Raw genomic sequence first — 14191 nt, forward strand, 5'->3', positions numbered from 1 at the left:
GGACTCTGGGGTGTGTTTAGGGTACACAGAAAGACTTTTCAGTTTCCCTGAACTACTGAATGTGATGGACATGCAGACAATGAGGTGACAGATATTTAAAACATTTTGTGCAAACCATCTGAATGTGGTGGAGTGCAAACCCCAAAACTACCAAAGATATGTCATTAGTATCCTTACTGGTAACTGTATATCTTCCATTTTAAAGAAAACACAAATTTTTGCTTTCTTGTGTGCAAATACACAACCTGCCTTTGACGTCACAACTTTTCCCAGGGCTTAAAAAGTCTTCAGTAAATATACGTACTTACATTGTCATAACAACAGAGTTATCCTTTAGGTGAGGGTCTAACATTATTCGATTTTTTCTACATTATTATAGTGATGATAATAGCATGCAATACAGGCATATGATCATGTGGGGAAAAAAAAGGTTTTACAGGGGTCTATGCAATCCTGTGAAAAACTAAGTACATTCAGTAGCTTGTAGAACCACCTTTAGCACCAATAACTTTAAAGCAATTTTTCTCTATGTAACTTTACGCTCTTACATTGTTGTGGAAAAATTTTGGTCCACTCTTCTTTACAACACTGCTTCAGTTCATTGAGGTTTGTGGGCATTCATTTATGCACAGCCCTCTCAAGATCTCACCATAGAATTTCAGCTGGGTTGAGGTTTGGTCTTTGACTGGGTCATTTCAGCACTCTTTTCTTTTGTTTTTCAGCTTTTCCATAGTAGATTTGCTGCTGTGCTTATCCTGTTTCATGACATGCTTGAACTGCCAAGGAGATGGCCTCACATCTGACTATAGAATGCTTTTGTAAAAAGAGGTGGTGGACTCTGTAATTGCAAGGTGTCTAGATCTTGTGGCTGCAAAAACAAACCCAAATCCCCATAATATCTCTGAGCATTGCATGGTTTGACCTTGGAATTAAATTTGCTGGGATATCCACTACTGGGAAGCTTGTGACATTGTGCCAACGCAACTGAATGCTTCAATCCAGCAAACTGTTTTGCTGAATTGAAGCCTAACGAGTGTTTGATTATTAGCACCTGGCTGCCACTTACCCCTTAATTCCTATGCTAGCAGTAAAAGAGTACTTTAATTTACCTTTCTTTTTCATATGACGTATAAACATGTATGTAACTCTATAACTCTCCTTAGTGTGAATTTTTTATTTTTTGTGCAAATTTTAAAAAGGTAAATATACAGGTATATACAGGTATCATATGTACAAATTGACACAATATGAATGTGTCATTTTTAAATATTACTGTTACAATTAATATACATTTATAAAAACATGATTGTTAGTTGCCAAAATAATCCCAGGGGTCCTGAGTGAATGTCAGATTTTATGTGCTTAATTCGATCTAGAAAACTTTGACTCTGAAGCACTAACTAAATCTGCAGCAACTTTCTCTGAAAGTCAGTTAACTTTGTATTGTTCTAGTGTTTTTGAGCACACAATCAAAGTAGAAAATGCAACTGGTAACTTTGTGGCTCTGTTTGGATGTTTGACTGTATTAAAGTACAATTGATCTATATGCTATGTGCAACATTGTTCTTAAGTTAAACTTCAATTCCAAGTAAGATGTATCTTATTTTACTTTATATATTCTAAAATATTTTATGATGCACGATTCTGAAATGTAGGAAAGCCATCAGACATTGGGTTTTTGACATCAATACAAATGCCCAATATTGTTAGTTTCCTTTATTTCTTAGGGTTAACTTCCTTAAATATTACTCAGGTCAGCTTTATTTCAAAAAGGTTCTTCAGGCTCTTCTTCATAAAGTCTTGATTTCTCATAAATTTTTGGCTCATCTCTGGCCTCCGAAATCTAAAGAAAATTATCTATTTTTATCAAAATGATCACTGCAGAGAAGTGCTTGTAACAAGTGACATGTTTTCAGTCTTTCTTCGAACCAACTGAAGTCTTATATTTAAATAACAATGGTGACACTGTTTAAAATTTGTGTTTTATTTTTATACATACCTCTGCATACATTTCATTATTTCATATGAAATGTAGAAATATCCATGTCCCTTTTTTGATCAATTCAAATGACATTTCAACGAAGTATTAAATGGAAAGCACTAAGATTTGCTGCAGATGTCTTATTTCTAGTACAGCCCATGGAAAACACTCCACGGGATGTTTTCTGCACATCTTGAAATAGAAACTTTCCATAGGCCCCTTTTTTAATGTATCTTTTTTTAAGTAGGTAAATTAAGAAGCAACTCTTAATTACAGTAGGGACCTGGCAACAATTCATTTTCTTTATAAATAAAGAGTATTATGTTTGGATATTAGCAGCTCTATATATAGCCTCCCATGTGAGTGTGGGGCTTGGCCATTTTTAATGCACTGTCAGTGTACACTGATGCCCCACAGCACCACTTAGTGGCAAGTGTTCATGTAGGCAAAAAGAAAAGAAAGAAAGAAAAATATACTGACACACAGTACAACCATATAACATTATTGCATTACATTATAGTCAAAATTTATACATGAATATACATTTTGAGTTCCAGATATAGAATCACACATTCTGTGTGTTGGGAAATGAATAGATGGCATTAAACAACAAGTTTCCAACGATAATGCACTTTTTGAGTATTAATTTTTAATCTTACTAACAGAAAAAAAGTGAAAATAGTATTTTTTTTATACACCAAACCACCCCCGCCCATTTTATATATGTATAATGTCCAGATTTAGCTCACTCCTAGAGTCTTTACTGAAAAGTAAGAAAGTAAGACAAAGATTAGTCAAAAAGATGACTCTTGGAACTGCAGAAGTAATAAACACTGAATCTTTACAATTTAGCTCTAAGAAATATGTCAAAAAGAAGCTAACTCAATCTCAAACAACTGCTTCAACATTTGTGTTTAAAATGAGAAAAAAAAAACATTAGAAAATACAAAAAAGGACATGTTGTATGCTATAAATTGTACTGACCGGGTATCTCTCCAATATGATGATATGATACTTAAAACTTTACCCCATACTATAGTTTTTGAAGTTTCCTCCTGTGAAATATATGATGAAACATCCAAGGTTTAAATGGTCATGTCTGTTAGTCTGTCACATTAAATTGATGGAGTTTTGCTACTCTAGGATATATCCCATAATATAGATCCTCAGAGCTGTTTATAGAAAAAAAGAAAGAAATTACACTTTGGCTTTAAATTGTGACATTTGGAGTGGTTGTGCATTTGATCTACCTACAATTTTTAACAATACTTAAATGTATTTTCCAGCCCTGAAATTTTAATGTGGCTAGCTCCAATGTTAGAATTTTGATCTTTATCTATACTTTAAGAACTCACAAAATATTCATTGAAGGTAGAATTTTTCATGGCTTTATTAAATGTGATAAAGTTGTTGTACAAACAAAAATGAGCTGATTCTAATCAAGCTAGACACTCACTGATTTTTTCATAGAATGACCCAATAGGTTCCTTATGTGAAAATATAATTCATATTCTATTATATTATCTGAGTTACTATTTTTATTAACGAGCTACAAACCTATGTAATTTATAAAATTAGTCTGAAGTTAAAAAACAAACAAACTCTGCACTGGTAATTATTTTTATCTTTTAATCCTTTTTTAATGTTTAAACTACTATACAGTTACATTTACTTCATTGTTCAGTTACAAGTTCCATTTCTGCATGCTTTTTGTCATACATTAAAAGACTAACCAACAGAGGGCAGTATAAAATCAGACATGTCAGACAGCTGGAGAGCCTTGAAGTCTAATTTTATTCCTCTAAAAATATCTTGTCATCTCTCAGTATAAACTTCTACTCAGCATTAATAACAAACATTTTTCACACTCATTATTTAATCCATGTACTTTCAGAAACTCACACTGTACACCTCAGCATATTTATATCTAAGATCTAGTTTTCTAATGACATAATGAAAACAAGAACAAGCTTGAAGAGAAACTGTATTTTAAAAAGGGTAAAAAATCAAAAAAAAAAAAAAAAAAAAAGATCTACCAAGAGTACCACAAATATAACACAACAGTCTTTCTGTGTTTCTTACTTGTTCCTTTAACATATTCAGTCTTTGGAAGCACATATTCATCAAACATATTTCTCCTTACTTTTTAACAGCACCCATTGTTATTTAGAACACAACAGCTAAACCTCTGTGCTTCTGTCCAACAAACTTCATGGCTCAAACTTTCCTGGTCATTCTAATTTAATTTCTAGAGGCTGTGAGGTATCAAACCAACAGACAGAAGTCTGACTTTGATTGTGACCACTTCAGTGAAATGGCAACACCAGAACTGTGACCCCATTACTCCTAAATATGTCCTCGTTCCACAGCCGCTCTCTTTTCATGAACCCTTTCAGAAGGGCCAGTGCTTCTCTGTCTATCTACTTCCCCATGCATTCCCTCTGAATAAATTACAACTTTACAAAACAAAATACACATTTCTTCATCTGTGTTATTTGTTTAATAAAAGTTATGAATTTACATATAGTTGCAAAGTGCAACTATATGACTCTGGTGTGTCTAGGTGGTAAATAGAAGCAGTGATATCCAGTAACAAGTGTTCATTCAGTGACAGCCCAGGCACTTGTTGTTTGTGACCTGGGCTAAAAAGATAGCATTTCTCTCTAGTTATAGTGAGTGGAGGTATCTGACTTGTTGCAAGAGCAAACCTTGCCTTCACTTATAGACCCTAGCGAGCTGAGGTGTTTAAAAAACAGCATCATTTAAACACCCATGAGTGTACATGACTGAATAGGGCGAGTACTGTGAATTACATGTTATAAGATCCACCTACTCCAGTCTACATCACACAACATATATTTTTAGTGGTTTGAGCTTTGCTCATAATGGCATTCGTTCATTCATTGTTCACTTTTCAGACATTTCAAGTTTCAAAGAATAATTCAGTACAGGCTCTGTTTAGATGGGTTTTCCGCTAAATTAGTAGAAGAGATCTCCAGAAGCCTTACACAAACCTCCCCCAGGACAGGCATATGGTGGGCTATACAGTGTATGGCAATATAGTTTAAAACTAGTGTGACTCATTTAATCTGTTTGCAGCAAAATAAATGTGATAAGCAGCATTTTGAGCAAAAAAAAAAATCTTTTGTTCTCATTTAACTTAACTCACCTGTTTTTTATATTTCAATTTCATACTCAATTGCCATTTTATGTTACTTCAGCAGCTAATTTTTGCAGATGAGTCCTGATCTTTGCCCATCAGTTTCCCAAAGCATAAAACATCTTTAACTCCATGTTTTTTCTATCAACCAATTAACAAATTGTCAGATATATTTCTGTCCATGATTAATTAGCCTTTTCATGAATATGAAGATGTCCAAGCATGGTACTGACTGCTTCATTGCCCTCAGATTGCCCCTGGCCTCCAGACACGGGGCTGAACACCTCCCTTGGTGGCCACAAATCGTGGTTTAGGTGCCTGTACTGGGTTGGACTTGAGTGGAGGCAGAGAGGCAAGGATGCTGAGCTCAGGAGCACTCTGAAACTGTTTGGCTGACTGGAGCCCAGTGGTATATGACACTGGAGCATAAGGTGTTGGGACTGCAGGGGGCACTGGGTTTGGAATGGGAGTGGCAGAAAATTTTGGAAGGTTGGGTGGTCCAGTTGGTTGGGACAGAGGTGCAGCTGGGGTTGGTATACTGTCTGGTGCTGTTGTCAAGGCAGAGACTGGAGTTGGAGTGAAGGTTTCAGGAGGTGGGGAGGTCATGCCAGAGTGAGTCAAACGTTCTCCAAGGCAAGTAGCTGAGCGTGGTGCGAGGACTTTAGGAGCGAGAGATGGACCGGACATAGGTGTAGGTGTGGAGAATCGCTTGACCTCATAGACACGGGCTGTTTTGACGGGGATCTGCCTTGGTGAGGTCAAGGAGCTTCCCACCATTGGTGGTATGTAGTCACGCTGCTGGGCTTGGTAAGAAGGCATAGCTGCTAGATTAGCAGCGCTGCCCCCATAGTTAAACATGGCAGAATTGAGCTGATAGGGTTGCCTTCTCATGAAATCCAGTGCTTTGATGCCCTCTCTTGGAGAGCTTCCTCTACCCCTGTTGTCTGGCTTGTTTGTTTCTCTCTGAGGCCCAGTAGGGATAGATGGGGCCAAAAGTGGGTTGTACCCAATTGGGGGCGGTGCACGGACATTTGGGGAGTATTTCCATTGAGAAGGAAGTGAAGGATTGAGGGAGGAACCAAGGGGTTGTGCTGCACTGTGCATTGTCCCTTCCTTCTGGTAAGTAGTCTCGGGTGGAGTGTCCACTACATACATACCCATACGGCTCTGCCTTTTGGCAAACAGTTGGGCCCCCTTACCTCCTGCTTGGAGAATCTGTGGAGCTTCGTGAACAACTCGTGGTTTGGGTGCCACTGGAGGAGGCACCTTTCCTATGCCAGCCTCATCACTTCTAATTTCCTCAGAATCATCATAGATATTCTCGTCGGGTGGTTGGCCATAGTTGTGTCGGCTGGATCTGTCATCCAGATTCTGCACCATAGACAACAGTTCAGGATTGGGGGATTTCTTTTTAACATCTGGCACATTGAACATTGGTTTGGGTTTCCCATTACGCCTTCGAGCCTCAAGCAAGATTCCTGTGCGACCTGTTGGACCAGGAACTGGGGTTGGTGCTACAGTTTCAGACTGGGAGACCACTGACACTTGAGACAAAGGTGCAATTGAAGATTGCAGTGGTAGTTGAGCAACTGGTGTTTGAAGTGGAGACACTGTGATAACTTGGTCAGCTGACACAGGAATTTGGGATGTAGGTGGACCAGGGACTAGAATCACTGGTACATGTGGTGCTGGTGGTACTGATGGAATAGAGGCTGGAGTCACAATTGGAAATGGAGCCTGCTGAACAGTAGTAATTGGTGGTGTTGACTGCACACAAGTAGAAAGGGATGGAGGGTGGTAGGTAACAGGAGCTTCTGGCTTTGAGACCAAGGAACTTTGAAGTATGGAAGTTTGTGGCGAGATCACTGATGAAGTACCAGGGGATAGCTGTGAAGTTCCTGCTGTATTGTTAATGTCTAGTTCATATGTAGTGGAAAATGGTGGCGGCACAACAGCTGTTGAGGCAGGACGCTGGGTTGTCTTTGTGACAGGTGGCCGGAACGTCACAGGGGCAGTTGCAGCCCGAATGCTGATAAAGCCAGGGGTAAAAGGACGTGCTGTCCTGTTGAGAACATTACTCACAGGTAGTTCTGGCAATGGTGTTTCGGCTGGTTGACCAGGACTGGTCAGAATGGTAACTGAGGCAGTAGCTGGTTTGGGTGCCACTGGTGGAGATGACTCCTCCATGCTAGCTGTGCTGACTGCAGAGTAGGATAGGTCTCCATTAGTCATTCCACGGGATGCAACAGGAACTGGACCTGGGGCTTGTGATAGGATTGATTGTGTGGATATAGTTCCAGGTAGTGTTATGTGCTGAGGTTGTAAGTTTATTTGTGGCTCTACTTCTTGTTGTGACTGAAACATCTGGAGTATCTGAGGTTCCTCATGGACTTGGGATTGTGGAGGTATTTGAGGTTTTGCTGCTTCTGCCTTCTTGGCATGCTCAGCAACCCTTTTTCTCTGTTGCTCAAATAACTGGGCACCCTTGCCCACAGTGTCACTCAAACCTGGACTCGGAGCATCCTCTGCTCCATCCCCACGACCTTCAGTACCTGCTGTTGCCCTCTTTTCCAGCATATCCAGATAGTCACTGTCCCAAGTCGGGTCCGGAACTGATGAAAAACCTTCCTCATCAAACTCAGATTCACTGCCAGGAAGTACCCCATCCTCCTCTTGTGAGTCCTGACACCTGTCCTCATCAACACTACCAAAGCTAGTGAGTGTGTACTTCTTGGAGCGCTGCCTTCTCTTCTTGAACATTAGCACACCTTTTGAGTGAGGATTAGGAGCATCTGTCAGAAGAGAGGCGATTGTTCTACACTTGCTTTTGGCTTCCTTTACTTGTTTGTCTTGCTGTGTATCTCCTCGGTTCAGTTCTGCAGGATATGAAAGTCAAAACTATTAGAAGTTGTTATGCAGTGGCATAATGTAAAGTAAATCTTAGGGTCAGAATTTCAAAAGGAAAAGATTTAGCCTTTGAAAGAATGAACTCTGACATAAGCTTCTAAACCTGTCCTGTCTGCCTGTCCAACAGGCATCCATCTCTTAACTTGCCACAGTAGCACTTCCAGGAAAATTCCACAGAAGCTTTGAGCTTATCACATTAGCTAAGGTGAAGGATAAATTTGCACATTGTTAGGGTCATGTACTCTGATATCTAACTTTAATGAAAGTATTTGCATTCTAATGGAAACTTTGATGTCATAGGTGACTGGAAGGAGAACTTCAAAAGGCATACATACCATATCCTTTAACTTGTTATGGTATTAAACAGATCATAGGCAATCTAATTCTATTACCCTGGTATAAATGCCACATGAAGCGGAATTTTAATTTGTTTAGGACATGGTTCTTAAGTAGGACATTAGAATGTCAGTGATGGCAAGGAGGAATTCCAAGAATCAATTAAGGATGATAGACAGAATGACAAATTTTAGGAAAGAATGCTTAGTCATTTTCTGTGCTTTCATCACTATCGCATTTTTTTAACCTCTCTTCAAAGATTGTGAAACTATTGAGTCAAGGTTTATGTAAGCACATCATTTTAATTGATGCATTTTGAAAAGCATAAAAATGCATTTGCAATTTTAATAAGAACCAAAGTACATCATATTGAGTATTACAGAACAAATCACATATTATTGTTCTTTCAATATACAGTAAGAAAAAAAAAGTAAGAAAAGAGTAAAGGGGATGAGAGCAGCAAGAGCTCTAGATATTATCCTCGGTTTGCCACCTGATATCAAAAAGCAGTTGGTTTTCTGGGCTCCTAGGTTGATTGCTGGGGTTTTTACATAACTGGAGGAACATGCGTTAAACTATATGACTATGCCCTGTTATCAGGTTTGACACCCACCCACTTTGAGCTTCAAACCTCAAAAAACATTTATGCGTGGCTAGTTTTGCTAATTGTCATATTAAACAAATCACACTGGACACGTTAGTCTTTTTGATTAAGCTTGATTAAGCTTCATATCACACTATTCCGACAGTATTGGTACAATTAATTTGGTATCAGTGATGTTTCCAGAGTATCAATGGATATAAATAGCTAATGACCAGCTTCAAAACTCGGCTGGTGACTCTAGGGTAATTATAAACAGGTACCATATATAGATAAATACTGTAGTTCCAAAACTGATCTGTTTTAGCTCCCTAAAGCGCTGTTTTAAATCAATAACTGACCTCTCTTGACGCACTGTTTAGAAAAAGGTAAGGCGTATTTGTTTGATTTTTAATTTTTGGATCATTTGTATCATAATCATAAACTCCCACCAAATCATAATAGGATATTTATTTAACTTTTACATGTGAGGCACAAGTTGATCCCAGTGGCCTTCTCCAGGTGTACTTACTGGCTTGCTTGGCCTTTTCCATGTATGTTGTTGTAAGCTCATCATCGATGGGTTTATTCACAGGACCCACCATGGGCACGAGCTGGTTACGGGAGCCAAGCATCAGAGCCTCCTTTGCCCTCTCAGGGGATACCAGTGGCACATTGGCAGGCTCTAAAAAGCCACTATCCTCCTCTTGCCCTGCATCCCGTGGCCCTTGGTCATCTGCTGAGGATATGATAGAGGAAGTCTCTGTCGATGTCTGGGAAGACCACATTCCGGGACCATGAGGTTGGTAAATCACTTCCCTTCTAGCCACCCCTGGCAGACCTCCTCCTCCATTTCCCTCTCCACCATCCAATAAACGGGGGTAAACATGTGCATCTGGAGCGCTGTCATAGCCACTCATTTCTGATGTCTCCCCACCCTCAGGAGAGGTTCGTCCTGTGGGTTTCCCAGGGTTGGAGTTGCTGGGGCTTCGGCGTTTCTGCCTGCGTTGTCTCTCGTAGCCTGCCACATCTGCATCACTATCAGTCTCGCCATAGTAAGCCTCGCTCCCAGGTGGCGATGTCAAGCCGCTGGTTAGGGTGGAGCGGCTACGATGGACTTCGCGGACAGGTGCATGGTGAGGGTGATTTGGTGACATAGCTCGCAGAGCAGCACGGTACTCTTTGTCTATTCGGGGAGATGGGGCTCGGGTCACAAGCACCACAGACTGAAAACCAGCAGGTGCCCTGAAAACAAGTGCAAAGGTTAAAATAGTATTAATGTCAATTAGTACCTTTGAATGTGATATCATAACTTTTTTTATTTTTAGTATACGCTGTCTTCTTGTTTTTTAATTCATTTTAAATACAGGGCAGCAAGTATCAAGTTACTGCATTTTACACTTTTCTTTATCTATTACAATGAGCTGCTGATGCTTTAAGATTGAGAAGAGTTTACTTTCTCTTGTTCTTCTGACCTTTTGACCCGGATGTGTAATATCCCAGGGGAACTGTCGATGAGGTTCATGGCCTGGGCATGGGAGAGCATTGCACATGGCTGCTCATTGATGGAGACCAGCTCATCAGCCTCCTGCAACCCAGCCCTGCATGCCTTGCTGCGTTTGCGCACCTGCATATAGGCAAAACAAGTTAAAAGCTGAAATACTAAAAATAACTGAAAATCTAAATTTTTTGACCCGTTGTATGAAGAAATATTGTTTCAGTCATTTGGTACAAGTCCCTGATAACCTACAAGAAGAGACATCCAGGACTATTTAGAATAGAATAAAATAGAATAGAATAGAATAGAATAGAATAGAATAGAATAGCCCTTTATTGTCCTTGTACATGTACAATAACATTTTATGTCTTAAATCAGGTATAAAGGCCTTGCAAGCAGAAGTTTTTAATAATAAAAGAATGAGAATAGACTTCCTCAGTAAACCTTCCTTAGTAAAAGGAAGTAAACTTCCTTTCTCTGTTTTAAATTAATAGTGATTACATGCTACCAAAACAAAATACCTTTACTGTGAAATACCTTTTAAATATTTAGAGTGTGCAACTGTTCATATCCTGCTGAATGATGTCATATTTACTTTTTATTGTTCCAGGATTTTATGAAACTAAACATAACTTGAGGCCAAGTCTCAGCCCTGCCACCTTACTTTGAAGGGCTGTACAAGTTGTATAGTACAGAGTTGTGATAATTTTTTCCCAGAGAATGATCAGGGAAAGACCAGCTTTTGTAACGCTTTTGATTAGAAAATTAAAAAAACAACAGAGCTATGCTGCTGTCTTGGATTGGTTTGTGATAATGACTGACAAAGACAGAGACCAGATTCTGCACTGACAGCTCGATCTTGCTGCAGACATATGCCACATATTACAGCTCGAGTGGAGCTCTCATACACACTTTAACAAGGAAATGCCAGCCAGAAGCCATCTTCATTTGGTGCTTTGCTATTTGTGCCCAAGGTCTGTCAGGACCGTGGCGTTTTGCCCACTCTAAACTGCCTCAGGTCTGTGCAAGCTATAGTAAATCTAAAACAGAGGCCTGAAGATGTTCCTATTTTTTAAGCTAACAGTGCAGTTTTGATTACGCTCTACGAAGGCATATATGAAAGAAATTTTTAATATTAGAATTAGTAGATGGAGAAGCATTGCTTTGGTTACCTTAACTAGTTTTCTTTCCAGCTATTCTAGTTTGTCTGTAATTAAATCCCATGTCCCCATTTAGCTAAGCCTTTTAAAATGGTCCGTGCTTACTTGTGGCAGGGATGTCTGTTATTCATTCACGCAGTCACTTTGTGGCCACAAATCATAACAGTTATAATAGCCTTACATGCGTGCACACATTCACCACATGGGGAAGTACAAAAATACACTTAAAGTCATATAAATAAACATAGAAGCATGCACATGCTGTCTCAACGGCACAGACCCAGGACTGACACACCAGCTCTTTTCAGTGCAGCCACACACTGCTCCACCTGTTTGGGATGATATAGTGTGAGACCTGACAAGATTACAGCTTCCTCCTCTCAGGGGTGAAGGAGCACATTGTTTTAGATGATCAGACAGAACCAGCTGTCCACCTTCGTAAAGGTGACTTGGTGTCCCGAGGCCAGCTTGTCTACATGTCACTCTTCATAACTCAACAACGTAGAATCACTCATGAAAACATATTAAAAGTTTACTTAGACAATCTAAGCCAGTAACATTTTCCAAAGGATAATTATTTTGCCAGTGCAAATATTATATATGAACTCAACTGTGGAAGATAATGAGTTACAGTACAGGTATATATCAGTGCATTATACAAATAAGGATGCAAGATTCATTGCACAGAAGAACTGGCCATACTAACATTTGAAATTGAAAAAACAGGATAATTTGAAAATTATCCTGTATCCTGTGAAAAAACAGGATATAATACAATTTCCCTGACCTACTGTGCCAAGTAGATAGATTCCTGTATTTTGTAATATGGAGATCATTTTTAAAGGGGGGGGGGGGCTTCATTTGAATTAACACCACGCCATATGTGATGTCAGAGCAGCAACAATCTGGAGTAAAAGATGTCAAACGATTAGTAATTCTTTTTGATGTGAACCTACAAGGAAGTGACGATTAGCATCAAGACGATTAGTGCATGTTCAGAAATAGTGTATGAGGCTAATTTTTAAATACTGAGCTGAAACATACACCTTGGCTGACCTAGAGACCTGATGCTTCTCAGCTATAAATAGCCACCTTCAAAAGTACTTCTGCTCAGTCAACAATTATGGAAAGTATGTGTGGATGAATCTATTTTTCATATTATGCTAATATACATTCATAAAGTGTGTGCAATATAATGTGTTCAATACAAACAAATGTACATATTAAGTCAGAAAATAAAAAGAGAAGCTTATATCAGAGGTGCTATTTTTTATATACTTGGGAGCCAAATGAATCCTTTTATCCAGTATATGTTCCCCATCTCATATCATGCCACATTCTGAAATCCTAAATGGAGATCAAGACTGAAATTTGGACTGCTCCATTTCTGCCAAGTGTTGGTACCAAATTATTGCCCATGAAGAATTTGCTTTTGGAGAGTAAAATGAGCTGAGTGACTCCATGTGAGAATTCGAAGGTTAAATATTTCCTTTACCTTCAGTGGACTCAAGGAAATGTGAATATTTAACTAGTCTGCAATTCTCAAAAATGGAATAAAGATTTTTTTTAACATTATAAACAAATATATTATAAAGAAATAACCTGAGGTCACTACATTTTGCTTACTTGTATGTTTTTCACTCTTGTAATTTTACTTTACAATAAAAAAAACCAACTGAATGTATCCTTCAAGATTATCGGGTGTGGCCAGGTTAATTGAAGCGTTTCTTGAATGAAATTATGATGTTGTTCAGAGGTGTAGGGCGCACTGTGGCCAGCAACAGAAAAAAATATTTTCTGCAAATGTTACTTGATTTCTGGGTTACTATCATTTTCTTTAATGCTGAGCTTAACAGGCAAAGCAGTCAGAGGAAGATATGCAACAGGGTGGCCTAGCATTCCCACCTATCTGTACTTGAAGTTTAAAGTTCACCCAATCAATCATCAGTACAACTCTACATAAAAAAAGTTTTCAAACAAGATGATGACTCATATTCAGGCCCCAAACCAACATTGAACACTGCCAATGTTCCTTTAGCTCTACACAATAAAACTCTGTTGCTGTTTCTCTTCTGCTTGGTGACGCTATTGACTTTAACACTGTTTTGTTCTTTTCACTGTTGTCTTAGCAAACTGTGAAATACTGGCTTCTGTCCAACATACTGAGTGACTCGCCTTACCTTCGCTACCTGGAGTGGTTTCTGGTGTTCCACGCCTCCCTGGAGACGAAACCCCCATGGCGCTCCACCAGACAATGTAATTATCACTTCCTCTACAACCATTGTTCTTCTCTCTGGATCTTCTTTTTTATCTTTTCTTCTTTTTTGTAGTTATTTTCTTTTCTTCTAAGGTTTTTAATCATTCATCTGAGGACCCCCCTCAGTGCTTTGGCCCTAGTCAGGGCCCCATCGGAGAGCTCTGGCCTGCTCTCGCCTAGCACACTGTCCGGGTGCTGACTTCCCTCTGAGCTCGCACTCACACCTGAACACACAAACATGCAAGCACACACACGCACACACACACTTCTGTGTGCCCACCCATACTCCGTGTCAGCCAACTACCATCGCCA

General features: G+C 39.3%; 1 protein-coding gene across 1 annotated transcript; it reads right to left on the minus strand.

Annotated features, from left to right (window-relative positions):
* Positions 1–3596: 3596 nt before the first annotated feature.
* On the minus strand, positions 3597–14191 carry synpo2la (synaptopodin 2-like a). The gene is made up of 4 exons (XM_085427504.1): positions 13803–14191; positions 10440–10591; positions 9497–10209; positions 3597–8017 (listed from the first exon to the last, which is right to left on the minus strand). Exons 1-4 carry the CDS (start codon positions 13902–13904, stop codon positions 5388–5390), a joined length of 3597 nt encoding a protein of 1198 aa, XP_085283630.1. The 5' UTR covers positions 13905–14191; the 3' UTR covers positions 3597–5387.

The sequence above is a fragment of the Rhamphochromis longiceps genome, linkage group LG13 (genome assembly GCF_057381845.1).
Source record: "Rhamphochromis longiceps isolate RC_006_pf linkage group LG13, R_longiceps_female_GT1.1, whole genome shotgun sequence".
NCBI lineage: Eukaryota > Metazoa > Chordata > Actinopteri > Cichliformes > Cichlidae > Rhamphochromis > Rhamphochromis longiceps.

What these genes read in the sequence shown, in the direction of transcription:
- synpo2la (XM_085427504.1), bottom strand. Translation starts at nt 13,904, where the DNA reads ATGGTTGTAGAGGAAGTGATAATTACATTGTCTGGTGGAGCGCCATGG. An exon ending in TTACACATCCGGGTCAAAAG is followed by an intron (nt 10,210 to 10,439) that starts GTCAGAAGAACA and finishes ACTTGTTTTCAG; the next exon opens with GGCACCTGCTGGTTTTCAGT. An exon ending in GGAAAAGGCCAAGCAAGCCA is followed by an intron (nt 8,018 to 9,496) that starts GTAAGTACACCT and finishes CATATCCTGCAG; the next exon opens with AACTGAACCGAGGAGATACA.